At 43.9% G+C, this 16733-nt stretch overlaps 1 protein-coding gene across 1 annotated transcript in view; it reads left to right on the top strand.

The window, feature by feature from the left end:
• Positions 1 to 488: 488 nt before the first annotated feature.
• ALG6 (ALG6 alpha-1,3-glucosyltransferase) overlaps positions 489 to 16733 on the top strand; it is a 46389-nt gene continuing 30144 nt past the window's right edge. Inside the window, exons 1-2 of the mRNA XM_054981184.1 lie at positions 489 to 716; positions 16295 to 16407. Of these exons, the coding sequence (XP_054837159.1) occupies positions 16326 to 16407 (82 nt within the window). The 5' untranslated portion in view covers positions 489 to 716; positions 16295 to 16325. The remainder of the gene's footprint in view (positions 717 to 16294; positions 16408 to 16733) is intronic.

Below are 16733 nucleotides of genomic sequence, written 5' to 3'. Positions count from 1 at the left end.
TTTGCAGTTTGTATTTCCTGCACCAAGTTAACTACAACTGCAATCCTGAGAACTTTCCTGAGAGTAAGCTCTACTGAGTAAAATGGAACATACTTCTGGGTACACCTGCTTTACGATTGTTTCCTACATCTTGCTCGCAACGTGTCTGGCATTCTTTCAGTGTTGAAATTTTGTTTCTAATTTTACTCAGGGAGGAAACTGTATGTTCTTACGTTGCTTAGATTAGATTAGATTTGCACATGGAGGTTCTGTGCAAAACGCTAGAGGATTCACGAGGATCTATGCAGAATCAGTTCATAGCCTGAAACAGCAAAACCAGCGGAGTTAGGAGCTTTGGGGATGTACGAGTCCATTTCGCGTTTTATAGTCGATCCAGAGTACCAGAATCAGACTCCAGTCCAGGCTTTACTTCTGGCTCTGAGTAGGCAAACAGCTAGAAAGAACTCTTGGTAGGTCCCGCGTTCCTTTTTTAAAGCTGTATTTTGTACCCTCAAGAAGCCCCTCAGTTATTTCCGGAGCAACTGCGACCACGCAGCGCTATCAACGGTTCAACTTGGAGAACGACCCCGCTCCCTTTAAGCGGGTTCATTTCCGCGTAAACGAAAGAGCGAAACGTCATCACGTACGCGCCCCGCCTACCTTTTTCCCAACCGAGCGGAACTGGAAGGCTGGTCGAGAGCGCGCGCGTGTCTCCCTTGTAGTGACTGGCCGTCTCGGTGAGTTGAGCTTCAGGCGCGTCGAAAGGGCGGGAGAAGAAGCGGCTGGGGTGGCGAGCGGGGGCGGGGGCGCGCGCCCACCCTGGCCTGTCAGGGGGCCAGGGCGAGGCATTGACTTGTTGGGGCGCGTCGTAGCTTGTGCCTGGATGAGAACCGTGTGGGATTTCAGACCGACTGAGTTCAAGTATGAGGAGCAGGACCTGTTACCCTCACCCCCATGGGGCAGTTTTTCACATTCTGCTCCTTCTGTCTTCAAGCAGCTACACTTAACAACCCAGCCTTTCCCTAACACGAAAATAGTGCCATGGGAGCCACCTGTTGACATATTGCTTGGGATTTTTTGAACGGTTCAGTCTTAAAACATGTTGAGCAATAATAAGGATAAGGTTTTTGAGCATGTGCAAAACTCATTCCCTTCGCCACCGAGGGGCTAATATCCCCTCACATGCAGTTCTGAAATCTTACTTCATAGGGCATTCTGTGTCTTTTGAAAAGCTTATTGGTCTATAAAGTTACTTTGTGCTTAGTCAGACCATCGGTCCATTCTGGTCACTGACTGGCAGCAGTTCTGCACCGTGTCAGGCAAAGAATGATTGTTCCCCGTATCTGCTGTCTTTATAAGAGGTATTTGAAGATGGGCACCTTCTGTGCACCAAGCATGTGTTCTGCCACTGAGTCATAGGTCTTCCTGAAGTGTGAACCCAGCATTTTTCTTTGGGAATTAACCTCAGTCCTACAGAACAGACTCTCTTTATTTACATCATTCCATAAAGGTTTTCTCTCATATAGTTAACAGCTTGAACTGATAGCTCCTTTTGTGTATAAAAATATAAGGTGTCATTTGTTAATAATAATAAAGTGTCATCAAGTCACAACTAACTTATGGCAACAAAATAAGAGATGAGTAGAGCTGATTTGCTATTTTTGTCCCCTGCCCTTGTCCTACTTGGTGGTTTCTTATCCGAGTGTTAACCTAAGGCTGACCCTGCCTAGCATCTGAGCGCAGACAAGCTTAGGCTAGCATGGGCTGTTCAAGCTGTCATTTATTCATTGTGAAGAATTGTATGCAAAATGTCTGTTTCACTGAATATTTCACTGCTTTTGGTGCAATATGCACAGAATACAGATACAAAATACAGATACATCAATCTATATATATAAAGACAAGTGTCCTGACTGACTCATCGACGCCCAGCCCAAACCCCTGGACCTAGAAACGTGAAATTTGGCAAGGATGTTCCTTTTCTGGTGTAGGGGCTCAGTAAGAAGGGATTTTAAGAAATTCGCCCCCTAAGGGGGTAAAAAGGGGTAAAATGTGTTTTCCCATAGGGATACAGCTTCCCTGTGTGGCTGGCAGGGTGCTCCCTTCCCCCACCAAGTGCCAACTCAGCCTCCCTGAGGTCATTTGCATATGTGGCCTTGATTGGTCATTATCCCAACATTCTAAACAGTATGCAGGACTCATGCAGTAAAAATACACTTCTCAGTCTGCCCCTCTAGAGTTGCTAGTCTCCCTGTGAGGCCTGGCTTTCTGGCAGGCTGATGGGTCAGCTGTGGTACTCTGTGTTCTGAGGTAAAAATCAGGCAAAGGAAACTGCAGACAGTTGAAGAAAGACAGCACAAGACTCCTGATTAGGGATTTTATATAAAAGTCAGTATGGCAGCTGAGTTTTGAAATGTTCATGGTGAGATGGTACACAACCTTTCTAGGGGCCATTTCAATGCAAACCTCTCACATGAACCTGCCAAAGTGCCCACCACACCACCCACAGTCCAACTCCGCCTCACACCTCTTGCAGCCATCACCTCTTATTGCCGCCAAGAATCCTTCTGGCAGATGTCATGCAAGATACACCAATGCTAAAAAGAGTAAGCATCTTAGAGATGCGCCAAGGAAATATGCACATCCTACTCCTGCAGTGCACCAAGCAGCAGTGGCCAAGTACCAGCAAGATCACCCCAAGGTGCACAGAGTGGTGCATAGAGCGGCAGAGTCTCTGTATGAGCAAAGCAATCCTGGAAGACAAATAGAGAGATGCTCACTTCCATGGAAGGTCAAGGCTTACTCAGGCATGGCATATGATCCTTCACTACCTTCAAGCTTCCTCTTAACCTCATCTATGCAGAAACACCCCTGTTCAGCATCTCAAAACAAAGCAACATGGCCCAAGTGCTGTGGAACTGTAAGCTCATTGTTTGGGATGAGAGCACCATGGCGCTTAAAGGGTGTTTTGAGACACTGAGCATAACCCTTAAAGATGTCAGGGGCAAGGAGAGAGCGGTGGAGGGAATCACAGTGCTGCTGGCTGGAGACCTCTGGCAGATTCTGCCAGTAGTCCCAAGGGGAACTCAAGCTGACGAGGTTACCGTGTATGTCAAGGCATTGTATCTGTGGCCCCTCATCAAGAAACTCTCACTAAGAAAAAACATGGGGGTCCACTTGAGAGGCGAAGTGTCAGCTGGGGAATTCTCTGAACTCCTACTAAAAATAGGGGATGGTGCGTATCCTGAGTCCAAAGGAAAGGTGACCATCCCTGCAGGCCTGGGCACAGTAGTGACGACTCTAGCAGACCTAACAGCCACGATATACCCTGATATCATCACTATCATGGAGAAGTCCATAGACTGGCTGTGCAAGCGTGCCATTCTGACCCCCTAGATTGACAAGGCTGCCATCATTAATGAAACACAACTTAATTCATTCAGAATGGAATACAGATCTGTGGACTCGGTGGTGCAAATGGATGATGCGGTCCACTATCCTGTGGAGTTCCTCAGTACGCTCAACCCTCTTGGCTTCCCATCCCACAAGGTTCTCCTCAAAGTGGGGGCTCCAGTGATGCTGCTTCAGAACCTCAGCCACCCAAACTCTGCAATGGCACCAGACTATGAGTGAAAGCCCTCCACAGGAACGTCATCGAGGCCACATTGCTCACTGGCAGTGCTGGGGGGGGAGAGTTGGTGTTGATACCAATCATACCATCAGAGAACCCCTTTAAATTCAAGATACTGCAGTTCCCCCTCAAGGCCTGCTTTGCTATGACGATCAACAAGTCCCAGGGGCAGACACTGAAGGTGGCAAGAATTGACTTGAAGGAGGACTGCTTCTCACATGGTCAGTTCTACGTAACCTGCTCGAGAGTGAGCTCACGCAGCAGCCTGGTGATCCTAGCACCTGAGGGGAAATCCACCAATGAGGTCTACAAAGAGATCCTATAGTAGAAAAAAAAGGTTGTACGTATTTTTCACTTTATTTATTGCACTACAATCTTTTCCTTTTAAAATCTCTCCGATCAATGTTACTTTTTGAAATTCACTTCATTAGTTTTTGGTATCATAGAATCATAGAGTTGGAAGGGGCCATAAAGACCATCTAGTCCAACCCCCTGCCCAGTGCAGGATCAGCCTAAAGCATCTCTGACAAATATTCATCCAGCCTCTTCTTGAAAACTGTCAGTGAAGGGGAGCTCACCACCTCCCTAGGCAGCTGATTCCACTTTTGAACTACTCTGACCGTGAAAAAGTTCTTCCTAATATCCAGCCGGTACCTTTGTGCATGTAATTTAAGCCCATTGTTTCGGGTCCTACCCTCTGCTGCCAACTGGAACAGCTCCCTGCCCTCCTCCAAATGACAGCCTTTCAAATACTTAAAGAGAGCAATCATGTCCCCCCTCAATCTCCTCTTCTCCAAACTAAACATTCCCAAGGCCCTCAGCCTTTCCTCGTAGGGCTCAGTCTCCAGACCCCTGATAATCCTTGTCGCTCTCCTCTGCACCCTCTCGATTTTGTCTACATCCTTTTTGAAGTGAGGCCTCCAGAACTGCACACAATACTCTGGGTGCGGCCTGAACAAGGCAGTATAGAGAGGGGCTATGACCTCCTGCGATTTTGATGCTATGGCCCCTTTGATACAACCCAGGATTGAACTGGCCTTTTTTGCCATCGCATCACACTGACTGCTCATATTTAGTTTACAGTCCACTCTTACCCCAAGATCTCTTTCACATATACTCCTGCCCTGAAGTGTATCCCCCATCCAGTATTTGTGCTTCCCATTTTTGTGGCCCAGATGTAATACTGTGCACTTGTCTTTGTTGAATTGCATCCTATTCACAGCTGCCCACTTCTCTAGAGTATTCAGGTCTTGTTGAATTTTAATTCTATCTTCTTGGGTGTTTGCTGCTACTCCCAATTTGGCATCATCAGCAAATTTAATGAGCAGCCCTTCCTTCATCCAGATCATTGATAAAAATAATGAAAAGTACTGGGCCCAAAACCAAGCCCTGCGTCACCCCACTGGACTCCTCCCTCCAATCTGATGAAACGCCATTGACCACCACTCTTTGGGTGTGGTCCTCTAACCAGTCCCCTATCCACCAAACTGTCCTATAGTCCAGTCCACAGTCTTCCAGTTTGCCCAACAGAATATCATGGGGGACCGGACTTCCTGTTTGGGATCCATGGAGGTCTAACGCAGCTCCACTTGCAGAGCTGACCGGACTGCCGTTTTAACCGGCCGGCGGGGTGAAAATAGCCCGCGGCCGACTGCTCTCAGGCGGGGAGCAGGCAAAGAACGCTCAAGACCCTAGGGTGAGCTAGATCTCGGACAAGGGGGGGCTCTACACAACGGGTCCCCTCCCGATCCTTGAGGTCCCACCTTGCGACGGGTCGGCTATAATCTCTGCGGCAGTTTTGGGGCCAATTCGGCTGGCATAAGACCTACATACCCAAGCTTCGATTGGGGGAAGAAGCTGAGAGGAGAACTTAAAATCGAAACAGCGATTACAACCCGAGAAAAGTGAAGAGAAGGTAAAGATCATTATCTTCTGAGACGGGACAGATTGATAAAAACAGAGAGGAAAAAAAGTAGATTTTTAAACTGCAACAGACTAGTGAAAAGGAGGGGAAGACTCGGCAGGAATTGAATTTAAAAAGAGACTAAGTTTAAAGAAGTTATTAAAGAAATGGGACTATTGTTTTGAATACCTGTGGCTTTGGAGCTGTGAGAAAAAGACACCATCGCGAGATCTGCTGTGGGAAGACGGGAGACAGGAAGTGCGTAATAACAATAGAGTGGCTGGAGAGAAGCGGCCCTTGCTGGAGGGCAGGAAGTAGGGAATCGCCATTTTTGAAAGGGGAAGGGTCGCGGCTTCAGCGGAAGAGGAAGTAGGCCATCTTGGATTACAAAATCATAGAGAAACCATAGAGAAAAGACGCCCGACATTTTGGACTCTTTAAAATTTAATTTCTATAAGAAGACCGGGACATTTAAAATAGAAAAACGTTAAATTTTACGCCACGGAGTTAAGGAAGAGAGCGGATTCGTGGGAGCGAGCTAAAGCAAGCCCCACGATGTCAAAAAAAGAGTGGCAATCGGCAATAGAAAACCTGGATAAAAACCTGGACAAAAAACTTTTAGATATGATTAAAGAACTTAAGGACACGAAATTGGAGCTGATAAAAGAGGTTAAAGAAGTTACACAGACAGTAAAATCGGAGCTGTCAGAAGTGAAAAAAGGTATGGAAACAATACGAAGTGAATTACAAGGAACGCAGCAGAGAGTTAAAACAGTAGAAGACGCGATGGAGAATTTAGCAGACACGCAACAAACAGAGATGAGATTGGTGAAGGGGAGAATGTCAGTTGCAGAAACTAAACATATGGAGAAGCAGCTACGTTTTCGTGGCTTGCCAGAAGTGGAAGGAAAGTCAGCGCAAGAACAGATGACTGAGGTGTTGGCTGAGTACCTGGGGAAGGAGGAGGAGGAAGTTGTGGCTATCCTAGATGTGGCATACCGTGTGAATTCGAGAATAGCAACCCAGAGGAAACTACCAAGAGATGTGATTGTGCAGTTTACAACACGAAATATGAAAGAGAGGATTGTGACAAAACAGTTTCAAGATCCATTGGAGATTGATGGCAAGACGATTATTATAATGAAGGAACTGCCCAGATCAGTGTTACTGGACCGGAAAAAATATAAAGTGCTAATTCAGATTTTGAAGGACATGAAAATCAGGTACAGATGGGAGTTACCGGAAGGAGTGTCCTTTGAGTTTGGAGGGGCCAAAAAACGCATCATATCTGAGCGAGAGATGGAGCGATTTATTAAGGACAATGAAAAAGACTTACCAACAAGATCATGAGTATGGAGTGTAAAGTATTATCTTGGAATGTAAATGGACTAAACTCACCGAATAAGAGGAAAAATACTTTTCACTGGCTACTAAAACAAAAATGTGACATTGTTTGTTTGCAAGAGACCCATATCAGAAAGCAGGATGTAAAATATTTAAAATCTGGAAAACTGGGCAAAGAATTTGTAGCGGCCTCCAACAAGAAAAAAAGAGGAGTGGTGTTGTACATAAAAGAGGAGCTACAGCCAAAATTTGTTATGAGAGATGTGGAAGCTAGATTTGTAGCAGTGGAATGTATTTGGAATTTAAAGAGAGTGTTGGTAGTCGGACTTTATGCACCTAACGGTGCAAAAGAAAGCTTCTTTGAGGATTTAAGGAAGCATTTAGACGATCTTGCATATGACCAGATAATTCTTGCTGGAGACTTCAATGGAGTGACAGACTTGGAACTAGACAAAAAGACTACAACGGCACAAAAGAAAAGAGGACTATTACCAAAGCTTTTTTTTGAGTTGATTCAACAAGAGACTCTTGAAGATGTATGGAGGAGAGAATATCCTAAAAGCAGACAGTTTACTTTTTATTCTGTAAGGCATTCTACATTATCAAGAATTGATATGATCTGGGCCTCAAAAGACTTAGCATTATGGACTAAGGAGGTAGAAATAATGCCTATGGTAGGCTCAGATCACAACCCAATTATGTGGAAATTTGGAAAAAAGAGAAAAAGGAAAGCATGGAGAATAAATGAGGACTTGTTACAGGAAAGAGAGAATATGGAAATATTGAGAAGAGAGACAAAGTTTTTTATACAATACAACGTGAATAAAGAAGTACCAACCAATAAAGTTTGGGATGCTTACAAGGCGGTTGTAAGGGGCATACTAATAGACTTAAATGGTAGAGCAAGAAAGAAGAAAGAGGAGAAAAGACAAGAGATTGAGGAGAAAATAAAAGCCAAAGAAATACAGCTAAAAAAGAGACCAAGGAAAAAGAAGGTATACCAGGAAATTAAAATACTTCAAGAACAGCTAACAGCAATGAGCAATAAAGAATTGGAGTGGAATTTCAAAAGACTGAATCAAAAAGCGTTTGAGGGTGCTAATAAACCTGGGAAGTACCTGGCATGGCAATTGAAGAAGAAAAGGGAAAAGAAGATAATAAATAAAATTTGCGAAGATAACAAAACGTATTTGGAGCAGGCTACCATTAGTAGAGCCTTTTATAAATTTTACGCTAAGCTGTATAATAAAAAAGAAGTAAACAAAGAATCAATAGCGTCATATTTGGAGAAAACCAAACTTCCAGAAATCTCGGAAGCTTGGAGAAATAAGTTGAATAGTGAAGTAACTGACGAGGAAATAAGTAAGGCAATACAATCTGCAAATCTAGGAAAGGCGCCAGGGCCAGATGGACTTACGGCTAAATTCTATAAGACAATGGCTAATGAACTGGCACCATTCCTAAAAGAGGTGATGAATGGGGTTTTAAGGGATCAAAGGATTCCAGAAACTTGGAGTGAAGCGAATATATCATTGATCCCAAAAGAGGGCCAAGACCTGACTAATGTGAAAAATTATAGACCTATATCGCTACTCAACAATGACTATAAAATTTTTGCGAAGATATTGGCGGAGAGATTGAAGGGGTGGCTCTCGGAAGTCATAGAGGAGGAACAAGCAGGCTTTTTGCCAGACAGACAAATAAGAGACAACTTAAGGACAGTGATCAATGCTATTGAATATTATGACAAGCGTTGTGACAAAGAGGTTGGTTTCTTCTTTGTAGACGCTGAAAAAGCGTTTGACAATTTAAACTGGGACTTTATGTTTGCCACTATGGAAAAGCTACAATTGGGAGAAAGATTCATCAGAGCAATTAAGGAAATTTATAGAGACCAGACTGCAGCAATCGTGGTGAATGATGAATTGACCAAGAAATTGACGATAAGTAAAGGAACAAGACAAGGTTGCCCGTTATCTCCATTGTTGTTCATTTTAGTATTGGAGATTCTGATGATACAAATACGTCAAGATGATGAAATTCGTGGAATAAAAATAAAGGACTATTCATACAAGGTCAGAGCATTTGCGGATGACATAATGTTAATTGTAGAGGACCCATTGGAGAACATGCCAAGAGTGATAGATAAGATCAAGGAGTTTGGAGACTTGGCAGGTTTCTTCATTAACAAAAAGAAGTCAAAGATATTATGCAAAAATATGACTAAGCAGAAACAACAATTGTTAATGGAAACAACGGATTGTGAAGTAACAAGTAAAGTGAAATATTTGGGAGTCGAATTAACTGCAAAGAACATAGATCTATTCAAAAACAATTATGAAAAACTATGGACTCAGATAGAGAGAGACTTGATTAAATGGAATAGATTGAATTTGTCATGGTTGGGCAGGATTGCAGCAGTTAAGATGAATGTGTTACCAAGAGTAATGTTTTTGCTACAGACAATACCAATCATCAGAGACTCCAAACAATTTGAAAAATGGCAGAGGAAAATATCAGATTTTGTTTGGGCAGGCAAGAAGCCTCGAGTGAAAGTGAAAGTTTTACAAGATGCAAAGGAAAGAGGCGGAATGCAACTGCCCAATCTGAGACTTTATCATGATGCAATCTGCCTAGTTTGGTTGAAAGAATGGATGACATTAAAGAACAAGAAACTATTAGCCCTAGAGGGATATAAAAAAATATTTGGATGGCACGCATATTTATGGCATGACAAAGTAAAGGTCAACTCGATGTTCCTGCATCACTTTGTTCGGAGAAGTCTATATATAATCTGGAAGAAGTACAGAATTTATCTACAAGAAGGAACCCCTTTGTGGGTGGTTCCATATGAGGTGATAGACCCGAGAGCTGTTGATAATGAACAACAATGTTTAACGTATAAAGAAATAACTAAAACTGAAGCATCCAAACTTAGAATAAAGACACAAGAGGAACTATCACCTAACTACGATTGGTTCCAGTATAGACAGATCAGAGACTTATATAATTCGGACTCTGTAAAGGGAGGTATACGAATAGAGAATTCGGAACTAGAGCAGACCCTTCTTAAAGAAGATAAGAAAAGAATATCCAAGGTATACCAAGTACTGTTGAAGTGGTATACCGAGGATGAGATAGTTAAAACACAAATGGTGAAATGGGCTATAAACTTTAATAAAGAAATAACAATGGAGGCATGGGAATACTTGTGGAAAACTACAATGAAGACAACGACATGTATTAATATCAAAGAGAACATTTACAAAATGATCTATCGTTGGTACATGACACCAAAGAAGATTGCGCTAGGGAATTTGAATACTTCTAATAAATGCTGGAAATGTAAGAAGCATGAGGGCTCCCTCTATCATATGTGGTGGTCGTGTGAGGTAGCCAGGCAGTACTGGGGGGAAATAATAAGAGAAATGAGTGAAATTTTACAATTTCAAATTAATAAGAACCCAGAACTCCTGCTACTGAACTTGGGAATGGAGGGAATTCCAGCCCAACACAGGACGTTGATATTTTATATGACAGCAGCAGCTAGACTTTTGTATGCGCAAAAATGGAAAGTACAAGAAGTGCCAACTATTGAAGATTGGACTTACAAATTGCTGTATATGGCTGAAATGGACAAGATGACAAGACAACTGAGAGATCTGGACTCAGGGCAGTTCAACACAGATTGGGAGAAGCTGAAACAATACCTGGAGAAGAAATGGGAGGTGGGAGGAAAACTGTGGCAGTTTGAGAACTACTGAAGTATTGAAGTAGAGGGGGGAGACTTTACCGGGGGGAGAAGAGATAAATGTGAATTAATAAGCAGTCAGATTAATAGATTGACATATATATAGATATATATAGGTTAACAAACAGAACATAGAGAAAATAATTAATTATAAGGACTAAATATAAGGAGCGATTAACTAACAATATTTTCTTTTTTTCTGATAAGTTTTGTACCAAACTGAATGTCTGAAGATATAGATGGGTCAAATTGATTGACTACGTGAGGAGAGATATATAGAACTATTATAAAAAGATAGAATGAGTAATATATATAGAGAATAAGTCAAATTGTTTGATATAAACGAATGTATGATCTATATGGTTTATGATATATAGAAATATCTGAAATTGAAAAATTGGGATAAATTGTTTATCTAAGATGGAAACAAAGACTTACAGTTTGGGCATATAATGTTAAAAATAGTTAAGGATGTACTGCTTAGAATAATGGAGAATATATATTTGTTTTAGATAGAGGAAGCTAATAAAAGTAAGGGAAAGGGGACAAAGGGTTGGAAAGCTGTTGGAAGTCAACAAAAAGGGGGGGGGAAGGGAGGGGGTTAGAGATGAAAAAATTGGGGAAAATTGAATGTAAATGTGGAAATAATGGATTCTAACCCAATAAAAAATTTTCAAAAAAAAAAAAAAAGAATATCATGGGGGACCTTATCAAAAGCTTTACTGAAATCCAGATAAATCACGTCAACAGAGTTCCCCCTATCCAGTAAGCTGGTCACTCGATCAAAGAAGGAAACCAGGTTGGTCTGGCAAGATCTGTTAGGGACAAAACCATGCTGACTTCCCCGGATCACTGAGCGGTCCTTCAGATGCTTACAGATTGATCCCTTTAAAATCTGTTCTAATATCTTCCCAGCAACAGAAGTCAGACTGACCGGCCTGTAGTTTCCCGGGTCATCCTTCTTCCCTTTCTTAAAGATTGGGATAACATTCGCTCTGGCCCCCGGCAAGCAACACATCTCTTGGAATAGGGGATCTGGCCCAGAGACGTGGCGTTCCATACCTGAGCAGAGAGTCCCCAATGACCACCACGTTCCATTTTTTCCCACTTCCATGTGGCCCCATGTCCTCTACACACCCTCTTCCGGGTCTTTGTGGTTCTCCTTCCACTCTCATCTCCATCACCATCTCTAGCACTTCAAAATGATTCTTGAGCTCAAGTGGACCAGAGCGCCTTCTTCGTTGACATCTTCGGGTTTGTACCGTAGATCTGAGAGGAGGCTCAGAAAGGAGATCGACTCTTTCTTCTTCTCCTTGACTTTCCTCTTCTTGGCTGTGCAGAGCCCCCAGGCTCTTGTCAATAAAATTCTCCCCTTCCTTGATTTCCTGAAGGTGGTGATCCTCTCCTCCAGGCTCTGAACGTTTTCTTCCAAAAGTCTGACCAGCTTACACTTCTGGCAAGTGTTCCGTTTTCTCTTCTGGGAGGAAAACAAACATGGCACACTCCATGCAGGTGACTGCGAGGGGGGCTTCAGTAGACATGATTGCCTTACAAATATATACTCAGAGTACTCTCAGCAGAGTTTCGGGTCCCTCAGGCAAATCCCCAGGCTAAGAGCCACAGGCCAAGAGCCCTTTAACTCTCACCCTTCGGCTTGCGCCAAAGGCTCACGCCTCTGGTGAGGAGGAGTCTTTTGTTTCAAAAGGTCACTTTCTGCCTAGCCCAGCAGAGCCCCAGGACAGTAGGGGGCTGGGCTTGTAACCAAGAGCAACAGTAACCAGCAGCAAACAACAGCAATTCAGTTAGCCTCCAACAGCCCCACACAGAACTTAACCAGAACCACTATCAACATGCTTTGCTTTATTCAAACACCTTTGTGAGACGCGGGTATTATGCTATTATACTACAAAACCAACTAAACCCCCTCCACAAACCAAAAAATGTTACATACCCATATAACTGGATTTAAAGTAGTTAAATACCATAGCGAAGTATGGGCATCAAGCTAGTCTATATATATAAAGACAAATGTCCTGACTGACTCCTCAATGCCCAGCAAACCTCTCACATGAACCTGCCGAAGGGCCAAACATACCACCCTCCCCTCAGTCCAGCTCCACTTCACACCTCTTGCACCCATCACCTCTTACTGCCCCCAAGAAGCCTCCTGGCAGACGTTGTGCAAGATATACCGATGCTAAAAGGATGCTAAAAGGAGGAAGCAACTTAGAGGTGCAGCAAAGAAATATGCACATCATACTCCTGCAGTGCACTGAGCAGCAGTGGGCAAGTACCAGCAAGTCCTGAGTCCAAGGGAATGGTGACTATCCCTGTAGGCCTGGGCACAGTAATCACGACCATAGAAGATCTAACAGCCATGATATACCCTGATATCGTCACTATCATGGAGAAGTCCATGGACTGGCTGTGCAAGCGTGCCATTTTGACCTCCAAGAACGACAAAGTTGCCATCGTTAATGAAACACAACTCCCTTGAAGGGACAGAAATGGAGTACAGATCTGTGGACTCAGTGGTACAAATGGATGACACAGTCCACTATCGCGTGGACTTCCTCAACATGCTCAACCCTCCTGGTTTCCCAGTCCACAAACTTCTCTTCAAAGTGGAGGCTCTGGTGATGCTGCTCCAGAACCTCAGCCACCCAAACTCTGCAATGGCACCAGACTGCAAGTGAAAGCCCTCCACAGGAACATCATCGAGGCCACATTGTTCACTGGCAATGCTCAGGGGGAGTCAGTGTTCATACCATGCATACCACTCATATCATCAGATAACCCCTTCGAGTTCAAGAGACTGCAGTTCTCGCTCAAGGCCTGCTTTGCTTTGACTATCAGCAAATCCCAGGGGCAGACACTGAAGGTGGCAAGAATTGACGTGAGGGAGGACTGCTTCTCACATGGGCAGTTCTTCGTGGTCTGCTGCAGAGTAAGCTCACCCAGCAGCCTGGTGATCCTAGCAACTGAGGGGAAAACCACCAATGAGTTCTAAAAAGAGGCCCTTCAGTACAAAAAAAAGGCTGTATTTTTACTTTATTTATTGCACTACAATCTTTTCCTTTTAAAATCTCTCCAATAAATGTTACATTTCGAAATTCACTTCATCAGTTTTCAGCATCAACATGCTTTGCTTTATTCAAACACCTTTGTGAAGCTTGGGTAACTATGCTATTATACTACAAAACCAACTCAAACCCCCCTCCCCACAAACCAAAAAATGTTACATACCTATAAGTATTATAACTGGATTTAAACTAGTTAAATACCGTAGCAAAGCATGGGTATCAAGCTAGTCTATATATAAAGACAAGTGTCCGGACTGACTCATCAATGCCCAGCCCAAACCCCTGGACCTAGAAACGTGAAATTTGGGGAGAATATAGAAGCTCACTAAGAAGGGATCATTCACTCCTAAGGGGTAAAATGTGTTTCCCCATAGGGATACAGCTTCCCTGTGTGGCTGGCAGGCAGGTGCTTGCTCCCCGCCAACTGCCAACTTGGCCACTCTTCCCTGATTGGGCTAGCTTTCAAGGTCATTTGCATATGTGGCCTGATTGGGGCTCAGCCCAACATTCTAAAGAGTATGCAGTTGCTAATGGAGTCATTGAATGTGTCCTGAAGTAAAATGCATCTCCCAGTCTTCCCCTAAAAGTTCACTAGGGTTGCCAATCTCCCTGTGGTGTAGGGTTGCCAGCCTCCTGGTGGTGGCTGGAGATCTCCTGGAAATACAACTGATCTCCAGGTGACAGAGATCACTTCCCCAGGAGAAAATGGCTGCTTTGGAGAGTGGACTCTATTGTATTATGCCATTCTGAGGCCCCTCCCCTCCCCAAACCCCACTCTATCCAGGCTCCACCCCCAAAAACTCTCGGAATTTCCCAACCTGGTCCTGGCAACCCTACTGTGAGGCCTGCCTGCTTGCATCCCCCTTACTTGGGTCAGCTGTGGGACTGGGCATCTGAGGTAAAAATCAAGTAAAGGAAACTGCAGACAGTTGAAGAAAGACAGCAAGTACTGCAGTGCCCTCAAGTGGAAGGAGGAGGCCCTTGGCATGTGTTGCAGCAATGGCACCATGCAGCTCCCACTCTTCAGACCTCTGCCCCAACCTCTCTACAGCCTGGTAATTGGCAGCCACCCTGACCAGGTCCATTTCAGGGACCGTGTATGGAAGTACAATGACTGATTCAACATAATATTCGGAGCCAAATAGCTTCATGCTGACCTTCAAAGTTCAGGGACAGGTGTATCACTTTGTTGGAAGTCTGCTGCCCACACCTCCACAGGAAGCTCAATTCCTGCAAATCTATTTAGTAGGCGAGGACAAAAAGGAGTCGTGCTTGAGGTACAGCAACTTTACTGACATCATTCAGGAATTGGTCAAACAACTGCAGAGGATGCTACATGATGTCAACAGCTACATGGAGGACACAAATAGGTACCTCCAACCTGCAAGAAATTCGAAGTCATCATCTATGCAGATAAAAAACACGCTGATGTTCATGTAGAACATTTCAATGCATCAACAGCACATGAGGTGGCTCTGGTGATTGTTGGTCAGCAATTTGAGCTGTGAGACATCGTGCTTCACAGCCACAGCAACACACTGTGGCACATCAGCGAGATCCACCGGTCGTACGATGCCCTGCAGTACCCATTCCTGTTCTGCCATGGTGAGGATGAGTACTTCACTGCCTTGCCTCAGCGCAACCCCAACACCATGTTGCCCCTCAAGAAGACAGTCTTCGCAGCGGAATTCTACTCCTACTGCATCATGATCAGGCAAGGGGATTTCAACCATCTGGTGTACTCCCTCTTCAGTCAATTTTTGATTGACATGTATACCAAAATAGAGACTGAGAGGTTGAACGACATTAGGAACAACCAGGTACTATGCTACTATACTACAAAACCAACTAAAAACATACAACCAAAAAATGTTACATACCCATAAGCAGGGCTTTTTTTCTGGGAAAAGAGGTGGTGGAACTCAGGACCGCACAATGACATCACTTTGGGTCAGCTGGAACAAGGGGGAAGTTTTTTAAAGTTTAAATCGCCCTCGGCAAAAATGGTCACATGGCTGGTGTCCCACCCCCTGATCTCCAGACAGAGAGGAGTTTAGATTGCCCTCTGCACTCCTGCGGAGGTGCTGGAACTCTGTTCCACTGTGTTCCCACTGAAAAAAAGCCCTGCCCATAAGTATTATAACCGTATTTAATGTAGCTAAATACTGTAGCGAAGCATGGGGAATGGGTCCAGGAGCCCCAGAGAGCACTCCTGTGCACTGCAGAGCACTTGTCGCATTGGGAATGACATCATCATTCTGACATGACAAGGAAGTGAAGGCCCCTTCACTGGGTTGAGTTGATAAAAACTGGCCCCTAGTCTAGTATTGGGGACTGATTTTTATCAACTCAGCCATGCTTAAGGGACTTCACTTCCTTGTCATTCCCAGTGCAACAAGGAAGTGCTCCAGAGTGCATGAGCACTTTATGTGCATGTGAGGTAAATATTCCTGATGCATATGCCCCCTCCAAGTCCCCCAGTTCCCTGATTTGGGCTCTGGGGGACCTGGCACCCCAATTCAGATAATAAAATACTCAGTATGTGAACTTTAGAAACAGAACCTTGACTTGCGTAGCGTCACTTTCCCTCTTCTTGTTTTCAGGATGTTTTCTGATGTAGTCTGAAGAGCAGCTATGGAAAAATGGAGCTTAATGGCAATTGCAGCTTTATTAGGACTTACTATTCGTTGGACTGTGTCGCTTGGTTCCTATTCAGGTATTGCATACTCATAGTGCACAGAGATGAATGTCTATTAGGAATTTAGACTGATGGTAAGAACTCCTCAGAGATACAAATGTAACAACAACAGTAACAACAACAACATTCGATTTATATACTGCTCTTCAGGACAACTTAACACCCACTCAGAGCAGTTTACAAAGTATGTTATTATCCTCACAACAATCACCCTGTGTAATGGATGATGCTAAGAGAGATCTGGAGAGCTGTGACTGTGAAGCCCAGATGGCTTCAACTGGTTTTCCGGATTAGAGTCTTGTTGCTCTTAACCACGACACCAAACTGGCTGTCACCATATATAT

Source organism: Eublepharis macularius, chromosome 5 (assembly GCF_028583425.1).
Source record: "Eublepharis macularius isolate TG4126 chromosome 5, MPM_Emac_v1.0, whole genome shotgun sequence".
Taxonomy (NCBI): Eukaryota; Metazoa; Chordata; class Lepidosauria; order Squamata; family Eublepharidae; genus Eublepharis; species Eublepharis macularius.
Note: the sequence above shows the minus strand (reverse complement) of the source record. Positions and strands in the feature narration are given on the sequence as shown.